This window comes from Gouania willdenowi, chromosome 5 (assembly GCF_900634775.1).
Source record: "Gouania willdenowi chromosome 5, fGouWil2.1, whole genome shotgun sequence".
NCBI classification, from domain to species: Eukaryota; Metazoa; Chordata; class Actinopteri; order Blenniiformes; family Gobiesocidae; genus Gouania; species Gouania willdenowi.
The window spans coordinates 8,527,527-8,544,037 of NC_041048.1; the positions used below are offsets into that span (position 1 = coordinate 8,527,527).

At 36.6% G+C, this 16,511-nt stretch overlaps 1 protein-coding gene across 4 annotated transcripts; it reads left to right on the forward strand.

The window, feature by feature from the left end:
- Window positions 1-1,178: 1,178 nt before the first annotated feature.
- LOC114463545 (troponin T, cardiac muscle isoforms-like) lies at window positions 1,179-16,377 on the forward strand. 4 transcript variants are annotated; one of them, XM_028447177.1, is made up of 13 exons: window positions 1,179-1,307; window positions 1,402-1,446; window positions 1,539-1,546; window positions 9,656-9,682; window positions 9,781-9,802; window positions 9,881-9,944; window positions 10,038-10,154; window positions 10,256-10,333; window positions 11,816-11,920; window positions 12,025-12,134; window positions 12,217-12,307; window positions 13,902-13,942; window positions 15,318-16,377. In XM_028447177.1, exons 2-13 carry the CDS (start codon window positions 1,418-1,420, stop codon window positions 15,352-15,354), a joined length of 729 nt encoding a protein of 242 aa, XP_028302978.1. In that variant the 5' UTR covers window positions 1,179-1,307; window positions 1,402-1,417; the 3' UTR covers window positions 15,355-16,377. The 4 variants fall into 4 exon arrangements, with proteins under 4 accessions (XP_028302978.1, XP_028302981.1, XP_028302979.1 ...); XM_028447180.1 differs by having other exon boundaries at window positions 1,183-1,307; window positions 9,659-9,682; XM_028447178.1 differs by having other exon boundaries at window positions 1,192-1,311.
- The last annotated feature ends 134 nt before the right edge of the window (window positions 16,378-16,511 follow it).

Here is a 16,511-nt window from a genome sequence, read left to right on the forward strand (position 1 = left end):
AAGCCTAACATTCCACTGTTACAGCTCACTCTTTTTTCCCTGTAACTAACTTTAGTTCAAACAGGGTCAGTCTCAAACACATCACAGCTTATACCTTGAATAAATATAACACACTGAACAGATAACCATCATCAGCATAGACAATGATTCCCAAAGTCCATTTTCATTCATGTTCAGATACTTTACAGGGTATGTAAACCATGCAAGTATTAATCTTGTCGCTTCAGATTTCCTGTGGAGCTTTATGATGACATCATCATGAGATTCAGACATTGGAGCAACAAGATATCTAAATCCTGCAAGAATGCAAACCTCCAGGACAGAGTTTGAAAACCACTTTTGACAGTTGGAGAATATGCAGCTTTTTTTAAAAGAGACGTGGACTTCATGTGTCAAACCTAAATAATAATAATAATAATATGAATACATTTTATTTGTAATGCATTTTACATTTGACACCAAATCTCAAAGTGCTATTGGGCGACAAAGTTAAAACAGAGCGTCACACGAAGCAACCCCGATTCCAAATACTTTACCTTTGACAGGAATTTGCTTTGAAACTTCAGACGTGCCTGACTTCTGATCTTGACTGAAACATGGATTAGATCCAATAGACTTTAAAACAGCACCACTGTAAACAAAGCCGCCATTAGGGTGGAGGGGGAACTCCGATATAATCACACTCACACACCCACTGGTTAACATTCTAGCTGTGACTCACAATGAACACTGATGAGTCAACAAATTAACTGTGGAGTTGTTTGACATGATGTAGCATGCAAAGGCTCAATATTGGGATTCAGTACAAAGGTTGGGTGTAGATAATGAAGCTGTTGAAGTACGAGAGTCCTTTCAAGTCTCTGAATGGTGCCCACCATGAATCCTAGAAATTGTTAATCATGAAGTGACATAAAAACAATCTGGTCAAATCGAACTGTAAAATAAGCTGTGATTGGCTCACACCTTTGTGTACCTCTGTGCCTGCAGGAGTAGGGTTACAGGGATGATTCCTAACCAGACCTGATGCATTTAAAACCTTTTGAGGACACTAATCTCACACTGCTGGGGTGGAGATTTTGGAAAGGTAAAAATAGACAACATGAGTCCACTGAGAGTGCATGTTTTCCCATTCTTGTTAATGCTATCTGCCATCTGTTTCCAGGTATGTGCCCACCCTTTGTATATGTGGGCAGTTTGCCGCCATGTGATCCACTACTGGGTTTAAAAGCTTAAGGCCCACAGAGAAGAACACAGTATGTAATTTCCCTTTGGGCTACATCTGAAGAAGACTTCACTTGTACACCAGGGTAGGTCTGTGTCTCCATTTTTTACTCAGAAATTGAGAATTTAGTGCTTGAATACGACATCTACTTCTCTTTTTATCTGCGCATGCACGCACAGGTGCTTCACACTAAACATGTCCGACACAGAAGATGCAACGCAGGAGTGAGTACATTATTTATTTACGTGGAAGAGAAACACAAAAGCATGGATGACGATCACATCCATGTCTGATCTGCCTGTTTTTCTTCTTTCAGACGCGAAGGTAAGTTCGTCCATTGGAGCTTCGCACTGGGTTCAGATAAGTCACGACTGTGCAGACGGGGGCAGCTGCATGCTGTTGTTTGGAAAATAAGAGCAAAATTAAACAAATAGATGAATAATAGGGCGATATGTGCATGTAAAATACATCTATGCTGCATGAGTGTTCTTTACTGCAATTCTGGAGCTCATCGCCATCGCTGTGCTTGGCTTTCTATATGTGTTGCAAAGGAAAGAACGATAGAGTTGGTTTGCCCTTAAAAAACGAACAATATTCAACAAAAGAAATGTGACCCTGCTTCTAAATGCACCGGCTTAAAGCGGGCATACACTGTGCGATGTGTGGCCCATTTTGAGCCGATTTTTCACTCGTGCAACTATTTATGGAATCGGGCCGAGTCTCGGCTAAATCGTGTGTCGTGCATTGTGTTGTATACAAGGGGTCACAAGAATCAATTGACACCTCACGACCAGCTCCCGATCAGTAATCATATGGTCGCAAAAAATCAAACATGTTTTAAATCCTAGTTGCCCCTCATGAGGGTTTTGCACTGTTGAAGCAGTGTTTACCACAAACTCGCACACTGCGCATTAGCGAACACTATAGGACCTCTGTAGAATGGACAGATCGTACTGCTCACGTCTGATCCATCACACGTCGCCACAGTGAATGGCAAAAAAAAGGCAGCAAATTTCTTTTTGCTTAGCGTTGCAAGTGTTTCCACTTTCTTCTTCTTCTTCTTCTTCTTCTTCTTCTTCTTCTTCTTCTTCTTCTTCTTCTTCTTCTTCTTCTTCTTCTTCTTCTTCTTCTTCTTCTACTTCTTCTTCTTCTTCTTCTTCTTCTTCTTCCTGGATACAAGACTCCGACATGTCGTATATGGACGTACAGTGTGAGCAGTCAGGTCGCGTCAGAGTGTCGGTCCGTATAGTGTGAGAACATGAATCATGAGCTGCAAACATTCGGACTCAAGCAAAATTTGAGCTGGGGCTGAGTACAATGACTGATGTCAAGAGATTAAAAAACTTGAGCAATTAATTAATAATGCTCTGTAATTAATTACTCTAATTAATCCCTTTTTTAATCTTTTAAACTTTTGTAAATCTCCAAATAATTGAAAATATAAATGAAATCAAATTTCAGGTCCATATGTAGTAGGGATGTAACGATTCACTCAACTCCCGATACGATTCGATTCACAATACTGCGTTCACGATTCGATTTTCTCACAATTTATTTTACAAAATGGGAATGTAGACAAATATTTCCTTATTTGTTTGGGGGGAAATACTGTACTATTTTCCTTTTATATTTAATTATTCAAACTATTCAAAACAATGCAATTTAACTAAAAATAAATATTGAATGAAATAAATAAATGAATAATACAAATGAAGAAGAAGCTTATTAATTTAAATTCTGGTTCTATAGTAAACAATGCAAAACTACAAAATAGTTATTTTTCTTTTTAAAAGTGCAACTGAAAATGTATTTTGTGCCTTAACAATTGGACTTTAAAAATTTTTTTTTAAAAAAAGTCTGCACCGTATTTACATCAGATATTTGTTTGGACCAGCAGAGGGCGCTGGTAAGCCAGTGGTCGGTTGGCATGCAGAGATTATTGCAGTGAAGAAGAGATGCTATGCTAGCAGACAGAGCTAATAGAAAAACGTGAATATTACAGATATTCTTTCGGTGCTAAAGGGGTAAAGAATCGCCACCTACACTTTTAGACAAGAAGGATAAATATAAAGGGCCCTCTGCTGTTTAAAAAAAGTACTGCGGTTCAATTTTCAGGGCATCGATGTTAACCGTGATACCTATGAATCGATTTTTAACTGCCTTACGATTAATCGTTACATCCCTAATATATAGTGTTATAAAGTTAGCACATCGTAAAGAGTAACAACACTTTTCTCAGCAATACAATTATCCAACACCAAATTTATTGCTTTTTCTCTCCTTCAGATAATAATATTTATCCAGTGAGTTCGTTAATTTGTCAGTTATGGCCTTATTCATTTTGGCTCTAAACCCTGTCATCTTGTCCAGTGTGGATTGGAGACACTGTGTGCTCGGAGCTTGTTGCAGCTAGCACTGTCTGAGTGTCCATGCTAGCTGCTTCATGTTTAGCATTGAGGTGGTAGCGTATGGAATCACAGTAGTGCCAAAATTAAAAGGAAATAAATGTGGAAATATAAAGAGAATCAATAATGAAAAAAATTTTGCTTTTGCTTATTCCGTTGTATCATATCTTTTTCTGTATTGTTTATTCTGTTTTTTCTGTTTGTTCACTTGATGGCTCAAGCTGTCAAGTAAAAGCAATGTCAAAGCAATGACCCGCCCACAGCAAGTAAGTTAGCGGGTCAGAAAATGGATGGATGGATGGATGGGTGGATGGATGGATGTGTTGTCAGTTATCACCATCCAGTCGTTTAAAAGCTCTTTTTATGGAGGTTTAAAGACAAAAGCAAATCATGTTTTAGTGAAATATAAATATTTCTACAAAAAGGTTGCAGGCTAAATGCATTTGTTAATCTAAGAAATCATTTTCAGCAAATTGTATTTGGCACACATTGAATTAAAGTCAGCACCTGTACGTTACATGACACATGAAAGACAGGTTGACACCAGTGTAGGGGAATTACTTATAATTTACCCTGGAGCATGTTACCGGTAATAGCTAAAACATCTATTGACACTTGTAACTTTTTTGTGTATGTAACCTTTAAACTATAACTACAGAACCTGTTAAAACCTGACAAACCACTTGCAGGTGATGCTTTTTTGTTTCACATATATTACAAAACTGTAATAATAACTATTGTTATATAAAATACAATAATCATTAGCCAATCCAATCCAATTTATTAATAAAGCATTACTAAAAACAACTCAGCTGACCAAAGTGCTGTACAACAGGACAATGAAAATACAATTATAAATACAACAGTAGCTCACAGAGTACAACTGGAACAGTAAAAGTCAACTTCAACACTGGTTGAATGATTTGTGGTCTAGGTCAATGTCATTGTTCATAATTAATGAGTAAATTGATTGATAATCTTTCAACACTTTATTTATTTACTGTGGGTTCTCCCAGTCTGTGTTAAACTGAAACAATTCCTTCAGTAAATGTTGCCTGTAAAAGGTGATTTTGTGTTTATCTAAAATAATACAGTGAGTAGGTTACACATATTCTATCCTTTTGTGTCTTTTTTTTGCATGTTCGGTATCGAAGTAATCCAAAAGTAATCATTTACTTTAATATAGTGATACTTAGAGTAAGTTAGTGATTCCATTTTCTTAACAGGTAACTTATAATTGTACCGGATTATGTTTTTAAAGTAATCCTCCCAACCCTGAACATAGGTAATACATGGCCACTGTGAGCAGGAATCGTGTGATCAGGTATCGACTAGTCACCCTGGACAGAAAAACCCACCCACAGCCCTTGCTGTGGACAAAGATAAAACAGAAAAAGCATTGACAAAATGGAAAAAGAATATGACTACATTTGTATATATATAAATTTTATTATTGATTCTCTTTATATTTCGACACTTATTTCATTATATATTTGGCACTCCTGTGATTCCATAGTAGTGGAGGCTACAAAAGCTCCAGTGATCCATAAACTCATTCTTGCACAATTTGCACACGACTGGGCTTTTTTGTTGTTGTTGTCATCCGGTGTTTTTATAAGCCAAAATTAATGCAGAGCAGTTTCCTGTGTCTTGTATTGTAGTCTGTGCATCAGTATTATGGGTATACTCTTGAAATGAGAAAATAAAAAAAAGTGATTAATGGCATTATTTTTACTTTAGTAAAGTGTGTTGTTTTTTCCTGTAATTATTTAATTGAAATTAACGTGTTAAAGTGACACCCCTAAGTACAACAATTGAAAAAAATTGCACAGCATGCCCGCATGCATTTTGTTCCCATCCACTTTATCTCCTACTACACACTTGAGCCCTGCCTTCTTGCACTAAACTAAAACATGGTTAGTTTATTAACACGCTGTATCTGTTAAGCTGTCATGTCACTGCACAGCTTACTGTATTTTTGGAGCGATGGTGCCGCCGCAGAGGCAGCTGCTGTCCTTCAGCTTCTCAAACAGACTAACCTTTGTCCTCTCAGTCAGGCCTGTCCTTCTGAGGGCATCGGTTCATCTTATGTAACCATCCCTGTGGATCTGTCCTTTCACTACAGATGGAACGGTGTAATACAGACATTGGCAACTGGTGGCCCGGGGGCCAAATGGGAACCTTGTTCTATTTTTGTGCGGCCCCATTAATGAACTAAAAACACACAAACATAACTAAAAAATGTACAAAACATCAACAAAAATACCCAAAAAAATACCAAAATACACCAAATGACTTCAAAACAGAAAAATATACAAAAATGAAAACAAAAACACACAAATCCATTGTTCTTTCCTTTGTTATTGCTCTGATGGGTCAATATTCTAGATGCTGACATGAATGTTGATAAAGTGGCCCTCAGGTTAGGTTTACTCCCATTTCCATGGCCCCGCTCTAACAGATGTACATCACAATACTACCTATAGATTAAAAATATTACACCATATTTGATTGGGGATTGGATTACTTTATATAAACATGGCAAAAAATATGGCAAGGGATCTGAAACAAAAATGAAGACCTCCAGCGTGTATCACAATTTAAATCAGACATGCACAACAGTTTTTGAAGCCCCCAAAAGTAACCACACATATTTACAGAAGAAATGCAAAAACAACAGCAAAACTACAGAAAAATAATTACAAAAAACAACATACGCAATTACACAAAAAACCCGCAAAACGATTACAATACAGAAAAATAGAGAAAACATCACTAGAAATACACAAAAATACAAAAAACACACAAATCCGTTATTCTAAATGCCATCATGGATGTGAATAATGTGGTCCTCAAATCAGACAATCACAGTTTCGTGGCCCCACTGTGAATAAAGTTGCCCATCTCTGGTGTAACAGGTCACTGTTAGAGAACTAGGAAACCCTTTGTTATAATAATGATCCACAGTAGAGCATGGTTGCTCCTGGAATTAAGCAGCACCTTTTCTCTTTATATGCTGACCTCAGTCACTGTTAGTTGGTAATGTTAATGTAGGTCATCTTACGTTCTCACACAGGACTTCGGGGAGAGCAGTAGAACAAGAACAAAGGCCACTTTCATTTTTCATGGCTGTTAGAGGTGCTCCTAATGCAGCTTGGCTTACCCTCCTCACAGAGAGGGAGAGGTTGAGTTTCCATCCGTGCACAGACTAAATTCAGTGTCATTTTCTCCCCCCTCAAAAGGCCCAGTGAGATTAAAAGAATCAGGTAAACCTTCTCTTTGGAGCTCAGCACAAAACCTCAAAGCCAACCTAGAAAATTAGTGACAGAACAGAAGACTTTTTAAATGCATTTAAAGTGGATTGATCATCACCATGCCTTTTCTTTCAAATGATAAATAAACTTTAGCATTTTACGTAATCAAAAAAACACAGTGGGGAGACTTTTTTTTTTTTTTTTTTTTTACCACAGATCAGATACATCCAATGTTTGATGCAAAATGATCCTGTCCTAAGGCACTTTCAAAAATACACAAAATCAGAGCTACAGTACATGCTTTGCGGGACTAAAGCATGAATTGCTTGCTAACTTTTCATGCTTGCTTTGCACAGAAGATGTGGAGGAGGAGGAGTTTGCAGAAGAGATAGAGGAGGAGGAGGAGGAGGAGGAGGAGGAGGAGGAGTTTGCAGAAGAGATAGAGGAGGAGGAGGAGGAGGAAGGTGAAGCTGCTTATGCATTCCATCTGCCAATGAGTGACATACCATTGCTCCTCTGCAGGCTGCATACACAGACATCTCTTAAGTTAAGGGACAAAACTTTTAAATTAAAAAATGTATGTTTAGAAAATGGTAAATAAATAAATAATTATATATATATATATATACATATATAAATAACATGAATATTCTCCTGAAAATTTCAATAGTTCAATACAGGATAATCTACTGAACAATATTAATTTAAGTTTATAAGTTTCACCTGAGGGTGTTAACAAGTTTATTGTTATGGCCGTCTATTTACTTTTGAGATGTCTGTAGTCCATTCATATCTGAGCATTGATCTTTTTGGGAAAAAAAAACACTGATTGACACTTTAGTTTAGTTGTTAGTTTTTTTGTAGTTGTTTTTTTTTTTTTTTTGCATGCATGCATTATCACAAAAAATCAATTTATAAGTAAAATATTCAACATGAGGGTAAATAGTTATTACCCATAGTGAGATACACCTGCACAACTGTCAGCAAGTGTTTAAAAGCCACTAAATCAGATGACTTTTTGTAGTTCAAATTGATCCTGAACATACAGTATAACAGTGATGTAGGGGCTTTAAAACTATCTAATGACTTCCAGCTGTATAACAGGCCATGTTGTAAAGGCTTCAATGTGTTTTAATGGCTTCTGCTGTCCCCTGGCTTTAATGGATTATCTTTAGACTCTCATGGAATGACTCCTTAATAGGCCGTCGCTAAATCTGCAGCAACTACAGTATGTGATATTTGAAGGTAGAACTATGTTTTTGAAGAAGTTTTCCAACACTTTGTTGGTACGTAATTGAGTGACATGGGAGTGTATTTATACGGTATCTCTAAAATAATAAACCAACCACTGTACAAGTCAGATCAACATGTTTTTCCATCAGCTGCATAAAGAGAAGGTCAAACTCAAGCATGGGCCAATGGTTCCCCTCTAGATGTCTTTGTTGATGTGCGCTGCTGGTGAGCTTAGCTTTGTTTTTCATGGTATTTACCATAAGCTAAACAAAGCTAAGCTAAAGCCTGCGTCTCTGACAATTTTGCCTCCATACCACTGCTGTCCATCAGCACTGATAGGAGCTGGTCGGCCATGTTGGTTTCCCATGATTCTCTGTGCCTGAGGTTACACATAGTGTCGTTTCTCAGTCTGTGTACTCGTGTGGACTTGCGTTCTCGTGAAACGTCAGTTCACGTCAATTCAAAGTCTGCTTCTCAGCAAGTCCGCTGTAAATCCCCGATGAGAACTTCCTCCGCCCGTTTTAACGCGCATGCATCAGAGGAAACGCCACGTACTCCGCCAGCTATATTTCCCAGCATGCACTTCGAACACATGCATGATTCCTTTATTATTATTACCATGTTGTAAATTCGTTTTTTTCCTTTTCTTCTTCACTTATTATTATTTTTTCAATTATAATCATTAATACATGTATTTACAGTATCTACTTCATCCTTCTACCATAATAGCCAACTATTATCATTTTTCTTTGTATTTATTTATTACTATTTTTTAAAAATGTTTTTCCTTTTCCCTTTATTTGTTATTATTATCTATGTGGTAAAGGGCAGCCACAACAGCCATACCTGTCCAATCCACTGTAAATGATCCTTTATTTGTTTGGACAAATTGCCTGGTTGCTTCTTATGATTTTTTTGGCCATCCAATTAGCCATGACCAGATTATCTATTTATAGGGACTTTCAATATATTAAACAAAACACACACACACACACGTTTATTGTATTTACATGTTTGTTAATACGACGAGTATGTGAAGTCCTGCACACTCTGCAAATACGTTCTCCAAGTTTGCTCCCACGAGTCCGCACCCAGGAGTTCACAAGTACGGAGTATGCATACCAAGTATTGAGAAACGGCCTTAGTGTCCCTCCGTCCTTGTTATTGAATACCGACTCGTGTCAACAGTCATCAGCATTAGCACTTCGCTAAACATAAACAAAAAAGGAATTCCAACAGAAAGTATTATTTAACATACGGTTGAGCAAAGTCAACAAAAGATTCCTATCTTTGGATCACTCAGGTATGGGGGTTACAAGTTAAAATGTTAAGTTTCAAGTTGTGTGTGGCAATGAAAGGTAAAATCACTTAGTCTTCTATGGTCAGCTCAACCTTAACCTAAATACAGGTCACATACACCAATAATTAACTCATCATGTATCAATGTGATCACATTTTGATTGAAATATGTATAAAAAGCATAAAAGCATGTATTTCAACTTATTCTAATTTTGACCCTTCATCGATCCTGTATCTCTCAGCAGATGGTGCAGAGGAAAATGAAGGAGGTATGAATAGATTTGTTGCAAATCAGAAAAATGATGCATGTTGAAACAATCATAAACTGAATCTTTTGCTTTGTATTGTTCTGGTTTGGGGAATGCAGAGGAGGCAAAGTCCAAAATAAAGTAAGAGCAAAGCATAAAACCATCTTAAAGTCAAACATATCAGTAGAAAAGGTTCTTAGAACGTGTCACCTTCCACAGGCCAGGCTTTGTTCCTGGTTTGGCACCTCCCAAGATCCCTGATGGAGAAAAAGTCGACTTTGACGTGAGTTAATTTTTAGACCCAAATCTTGCTCCTAATTCAAACTATTTTACATTTCTGTTTGTAGTTCTTGAGTTTTTCCCTTTATAATTCCAGGACATTCATAAAAAAAGAAAGGAAAAGGACCTGACTGAGCTCCAGACTCTGATCGAAGATCATTTTGAGAAGCGGAAAAAAGAGGAAGAAGAGCTAGTCAGCCTTACAGATCGCATTGTATGTCAAAAGTTACAAAGTCAAACTAAATGACCATCAGATAATTATAATGCTTTGCTTTGGATTAAAATGGCTTGTTCTTTTTTTTTTTTTTGTAACAGGAGAAACGTAGATCTGAACGGGCTGAGCAGATGAAAATCAGAGCGGAGAGAGAAAAAGAACGACAGAACAGACTAGCTGTAAGATCAGATTACTTCATATTAGGATTTAAGAATACTTACAATATTGGGACAACAAGTAACAAGTCCTTATCTACAAAGGGTTGCAAATTCATGATAATGTTAGCTTTTTCTAACAAATAGAAACTAGCTTCTTAGATTACTTTTATTGTTGACTAAGTAAACAAACTCACTTAAAGGTGCAGTCCGTAACTTTCAAATCCCTCCCTCCCCGCTGCTCTCTTGCCCTGCCTCCAAACTTTCCAAAGTCCCTTCCTCAGAGGAGCTATCAAGCTAACGTTAGCCCAACAGCAACATCACAGTAACACAACGCACTGTTAAAAGCATATTACTGCAGGACTTCTCTCTCTCAATATGCACACAGTACACCAACCTAGCAGCAGCGTAACAACAGTGTTACTCGCCCACACAGAGCACGCACATGAACAAACAACACATGCACCACAGAGTTCTAGTGTAACAATTACAAATCAAACATAACATAAATCAAGCAGCAGTAAATACCTTCAAGCAGAAAAGTTGCCAATTCCATCTTCTACTCCTCCAGACAATACACTGTAAAAAAGACGGCGCTCCAGGCACTACCTCGCTATAAGCATTGCAGTGTTTTGGTCATGGCAGAAAGGGGGCGGGGACTGTGAGCAACAGTTGTCAGACAGTCCATCAAACACAATCCTGGCTCTGATTGGTTCTTTTTGCTGCCAAAAGCAGCAGGAGCAGCAGGGGGGACTCAATGAGCCTGTTTTTTTTTTGTTTTTTTTTTTTTTTATCACAAAACTACTAGTTTCATGTAAGGCTGTGCTTACATAGTGACAGCTTTAGCAAATTTGACAAAAAAGTCACTTTTACAAGAGTTACGGACTGCACCTTTAAGTAAGTAAGTAAAGAAGTAACAAATAAAACATTTGTTTTATCCTGATAATTTGCAAAACAGCGTTGCGTGACGTAGATTGAGAGATTTAAAAAATGCTGAAAAGTAGAAGATATGACTTCCCTTTTCTCTACCCATGCTGTTGGAAACTGTTTGATGATGTCAATTCCATTGTTTCATTCTTCTTCTACCATGCTAAAAATGTTAGGCTAACAGGGTTGCACAAATGCTGTGGGACACAGATTCCCAGCATTATAGTGAACATTTTAAAAGTAGTAAAGCAAATGTTTCCACAATTAAAGAGACATCTATCAACAAAATAATACAAAAAAAAGGGAATTTAAGTAGCATTTTAAGTGTTTTAGTTGAGGTTCAATTTGGTCAATGGCATTTTTGGGGGGTATTCCAGTCACATTTTCTCCAAGTTTATTTAGATTTGGTGTCAGGACAAGTACAAGTTACTCATCAACTAATTGCTTTAAAAATGTGTAAATGATTTTATGAAATGTACTTTGGCTGGTTCTCCAGTTTTTACCAAATGTAGACAAAACATACGATTCATGCATGTTTTCATAAAGTACACGATTTACCGTAACGTGCTTATTGTCCAGGAAGAGAAAGCTAGAAGAGAAGAAGAAGAAGCCAAGAAAAAAGCTGAAGAAGGTGAACGAAAGAAGATGATTCTGTCAAATCTCAGCTTCACCGGCTACAAAGGGGTGACTTATGTGTAATCACTGTTGAAACTATTGTTCTGAAAGAAGCAGTGAAAGTGTGTAAATAACACGTCAGGGTGTGTGCTTTCTTTTTATTTTTTTTGCAGCAGTCACAGAATGGGACAAAAAAACAAACAGAACGTGAAAAAAAGAAGAAGATCCTGAACGATCGACACAAAGAGCTAAATATTGATAACTTGAAAGAAGACAAGCTCAGGTAAAACAACACAATAAGTGAATATACAATGTTTCAATCAGATCATTTAATCTCTTTTCCATATGGGTTTGCCCTTATTTAGGGAAAAAGCAAAGGAACTGTGGGACTGGGTGCGTCAGCTAGAATCTGAGAAATTCGACTTTCAGTACAAGTGCATGAAGCAGAAGTATGAGGTAAAAATGCACTAGTCGTGGAACAAATCTGAAAAAACATATTGGACCAAGCAATATTAAGGATGCATGCCAGAATACTGACAAACTGTGTCACAAAAATGTATGGAGGTGTTTGTCAAGACTCTTTATCCAAACGATTCATTCACAAGTTTCTGGCAAAGGATTAAAAAAGCAGAACTCTACAGGGAGAAAAGCGGGCTTGTTTTGGCACATCACGATTAAACCATCGTGTATGATCTTGTAGCTTCCAAAGAAAAATATAAATCAATGACATGAACTCATGAAGGGCCAACTTTAAATCAGGTTTTTTATACGACATTAGCAATAAACATGATGGAAATACACTTATTTTTGTGTGTTTTATGTATAATCTTGTCGCTTCCCAAAATATGTCAGTCAATCACATTACCTCTTGAACAGCCAACTGTAAATCAGGTTAATAAACAACATTAGCAAATATAATGAAGGACGTCCATTTATTTTTGGGATGTTTAATCCATCCAGGGTGTCAAACTCACTTCCATTCAGGGGCCATTTACCGCCCAGTTGGATCTTATGAGGGCCAAACCAGAAAAATACAGATTTCTTTGAGGAAAAAAGTGCAATCAGATCATTATTGTGCCAGAAGTCACTCTTCACTTTGAACAATGTATGTAACGGACTAATTATAACATCCTTAAGATTAATGCAATAATATCCATGTCCAGTATTTGACCTAAAGGATTGTTGAATTTACATAATTACAAAAATATATAATTGGAGGGATTTCTACATGACTATTTGTGAGAAATAATGAGCATAGAAATATTGCAGGCTTTCATATATGTCAGATAAGATCATTTAATTTGTGAATTTAGAAGAACAGAATGATTTGCAACTGAGCCATCCAGTGCTAACGATGCTAACGGTTTTCCAGTGCTAACGATAGGTTTTCTTTGTCATCTTCATTTTGAACAAAATCCTCCCGCGGGCCAAATAGAAAGCTCTGGCGGGCCGGATTTGTCCCGCGGGCCTTGAGTTTGACACCCCCGATGTAAATATTCTGCTTCAGATGTCTTGGTGTAACATTAAAGATAATCAGATACTAGTGCACACCTTCTACAGCATTGCATTCATGTGGGAATAAAGGAATTCATGGTATTTTACTTGTGAAAATGCAAAAAAGAAAAGAAAAAACTTGAATCTCAAGGCCGTTGCGTAACAAATTAAATTCAGAATGTAGTGAAGAAATGACGAAATGACCAACAACCTCCTGTTAGCTAAGCTATAGCTAACTCATTGATAACCATAGTAGAGAAAAACTACTTTTTTTTCACAATATTTGGACATAGATTGTTTTTTTGGTTTGTTTTGGCCTGACCTTTTTGACAATGAGTTATCGTGAAACATTTTTCACATAAAAAATGTTTAGATGTGTTGAAAGTGTGAAAAAGTCGGGATTACTAAACCCCAGCCCTCTTCCCAGGGATTTAAAACACTGCATGATATAATATTCACGTCTTAGTCAGTGCTTCAATTTTGTACATTGTTTTCTTACATTTTTTTTACTTGTTTTATTTCTAAAAAAGTAAACATGTGTTTTGCTTTGTTGCAGGTCACTGTGCTGAGAAATCGAGTCAGCGATCATCAGAAAATGTGAGTACATTGAGTTTTGGTCACTGAGATGGTAAAAAGTTCTCACACCCAGAGACATTTTGCTGAGTGAAGCGATCAGAGCTGGAAAGAAAGTCACGCTGAGTAGCAGATCCATCAGCAGCTTGGTTTAAAAAATAAAAAAATAAACACAACGTAGGAAATGTAGAACAGCAGGAACTCACCCTCCCACAGGGACTCATTAAAACAAATCTGTTTTTGTCCGACTGACGACCAGATCAAGTTTTCACCACCTTGGACAACAGTTCACCATCACCGTTTCTCTCTATGATCTGTGTTTGCTTGAAGGAACCTTGTTTGTCTGCAGGAAGTGTTTAGACATTTTTAAGAACAAATCCTGTCAAACAGGGTTGAGAAAATAAGGTTTGAAGGACAGAGGCCTGGAACATCCTTAAATAATAAAAAAAAAATCTAAATAAGTGGCCAATATGAGTTACGGTGGCACATTTACAAATATGGAAACACTTTTACACTTACAATGCACCATTGTAAATCTGTTTTATCATTTGTAAAAAAAAAAAGTGTTTTGCTATTTGTATTGTAAATTTGTTGTGGCATTTGTAAAATTGTTTTGCTATTTATATATATATTAGATAAATTTGTATATTTGTTTTTGTATTTTTTCTTTAAAAAAAATAATTCAAAAAAATGTATATTTGTTTTCAAAAATGTAAATTTGTTGTTGTGTTTTTGCACTTCTCAGCCACCACACTTTATATTGGCAAAATGAACCAAATAAATCCCCTTTTTTTTTTTTTTTTTCGCAAAATAAATAAGCAAGTAAAATGTATTTGTATAGCGCTTCTCACAGACAATAGTCAGAAAGTGCTTCACAGTAGTAAAATAAATAAAATAGACAAGTATAAGTCAAGTAAATAGTATAAAGTATAAGAAAACACAATGCTAGGTCAGGTTGGATTAAAATACTTGCTGAAACATGGAAGTTTTTAGGTGCTTTTTGAAGGCATCCAACAAATATGGCACCTCCTCCCCACTAAGTCTATAATGATGTCCAAATATTCAAACACTTCGTTCTGTATCCCCTAAGTTCAAATAAGAATGTGTACGCATAAAAAGAGACAAAGTTTCCCATGGACCTGTTGATGCTACAGTATGTATCAGCAGTGAGGACACCTGTGTAGCAACAGCAGATAAAGATAGCGCTCCCTTATTTTAGTAAATCCCCTTCTAAAAAAAACACAGCAATGAAAAGCTTCAGTAGTCCAAGTATGCATGGACCCAACCTTTTTCCCAACAAAAGGAGGATAATATCTAATATCTTCATAAGGAGAATAAGTTCATGTGGGATGTAATTAGATCTGTTGGCTCTGTTCTTGATTTTTCTCTTTATTCTCAGTTCAAAGGGCAGGACCAAGCGAGGCCTGAGGAAGTAACGGAAGAAGAAGAAGGAAATCTGGCAAAGACCGACATTTATGTGTGACTGAGAGCATGAAAGCAGCTTTTTTTTTTTTTTTTTTTTTTTTTAAAGGAATACTTCAACGTATAAGAACGCAATTCTATAACAGGAAACAATATGAGTAGTTTCAAAAATGTTAGCTATAAAAAGCTTAAAGCTGCTCGGGATGATCATTTTTTATTAAATAAAAATCTAGCATTGGCCTCATAGATCAATAAATACAAGATAATTTGACAAACAAAAAAATGTGAAAGGTTGAAATTGTTTCTTAGTTTTTTTTTTGTTTTTTTTTTTAGATCTCCATTGTAAATACCAATACTCGGTTTAATGACGTTGTCGGAAAAGTTTTGCTCATTGCATTGTGGGATATGGAGTCCCGTAGCGTAGACGGTTGCGTAGAGTTTTTCCTTTATTCTTATTGTGATTTCTTGTTTTTTTTGCCAGACAAGGAGGACAGTGGATGGCTTGATTCCATTTTTGTTCAAGTTTGTTCCCATTTTTCCCAGTGATATCACTTTACTCCGCAAGACATTCAATTTAGACTTTTCGTGTAAGCCGCAAAAATAAACATCTGCCATTGTTTTGCTACAACTTTCAGTGAAAACACCAGAAATGTGTTGGGAAGTCATTTTGAGTTTTTGGGGTCAAACACAAGCAATCGAGGTAAGAATGAAGCAACAACACTTGTAGGACTCCACATCCCACAATGCAATGCGTGAAACTTTTCCGACGATGTCAAAAAAGGGTGTTTACAGAGGAAATCTAAAGTTTTTCAAACATTTTTTGATCTAGGCCTACTCTCTGTTTTTATCTGATAAACGTGAGCAGCTTTAAAGGAGGTCGCAGGCTTTTGCTGTGTAACGAAAAGGACAAAGTTACTCAACCACATCATGTCGTTTTGTTATCCTGCACATAGCACAGTGGGATGATTCAGCTACTTTCTGTGTGAAAGATTTTGAGATTTAAACAACTAATAAAACATTGAACACAAAAATCTTAATTAGCGAGGATTTTTTCTTTTGTCATTGTTAACTCCTCCTACATCGTTTGTCTGATTTTGACAATTAGGCTATCAAAAAATTCAGAAAGTTCCTGAGATTTTTATAATTTGTAACTTTTAAACTTTTTGACTTA

What these genes read in the sequence shown, in the direction of transcription:
- LOC114463545 (XM_028447177.1), top strand. Translation starts at nt 1,418, where the DNA reads ATGTCCGACACAGAAGATGCAACGCAGGA. An exon ending in TGCAGAGGAAAATGAAGGAG is followed by an intron (nt 9,683 to 9,780) that starts GTATGAATAGAT and finishes TGGGGAATGCAG; the next exon opens with AGGAGGCAAAGTCCAAAATA. An exon ending in GCTTCACCGGCTACAAAGGG is followed by an intron (nt 11,921 to 12,024) that starts GTGACTTATGTG and finishes TTTTTTTTGCAG; the next exon opens with CAGTCACAGAATGGGACAAA.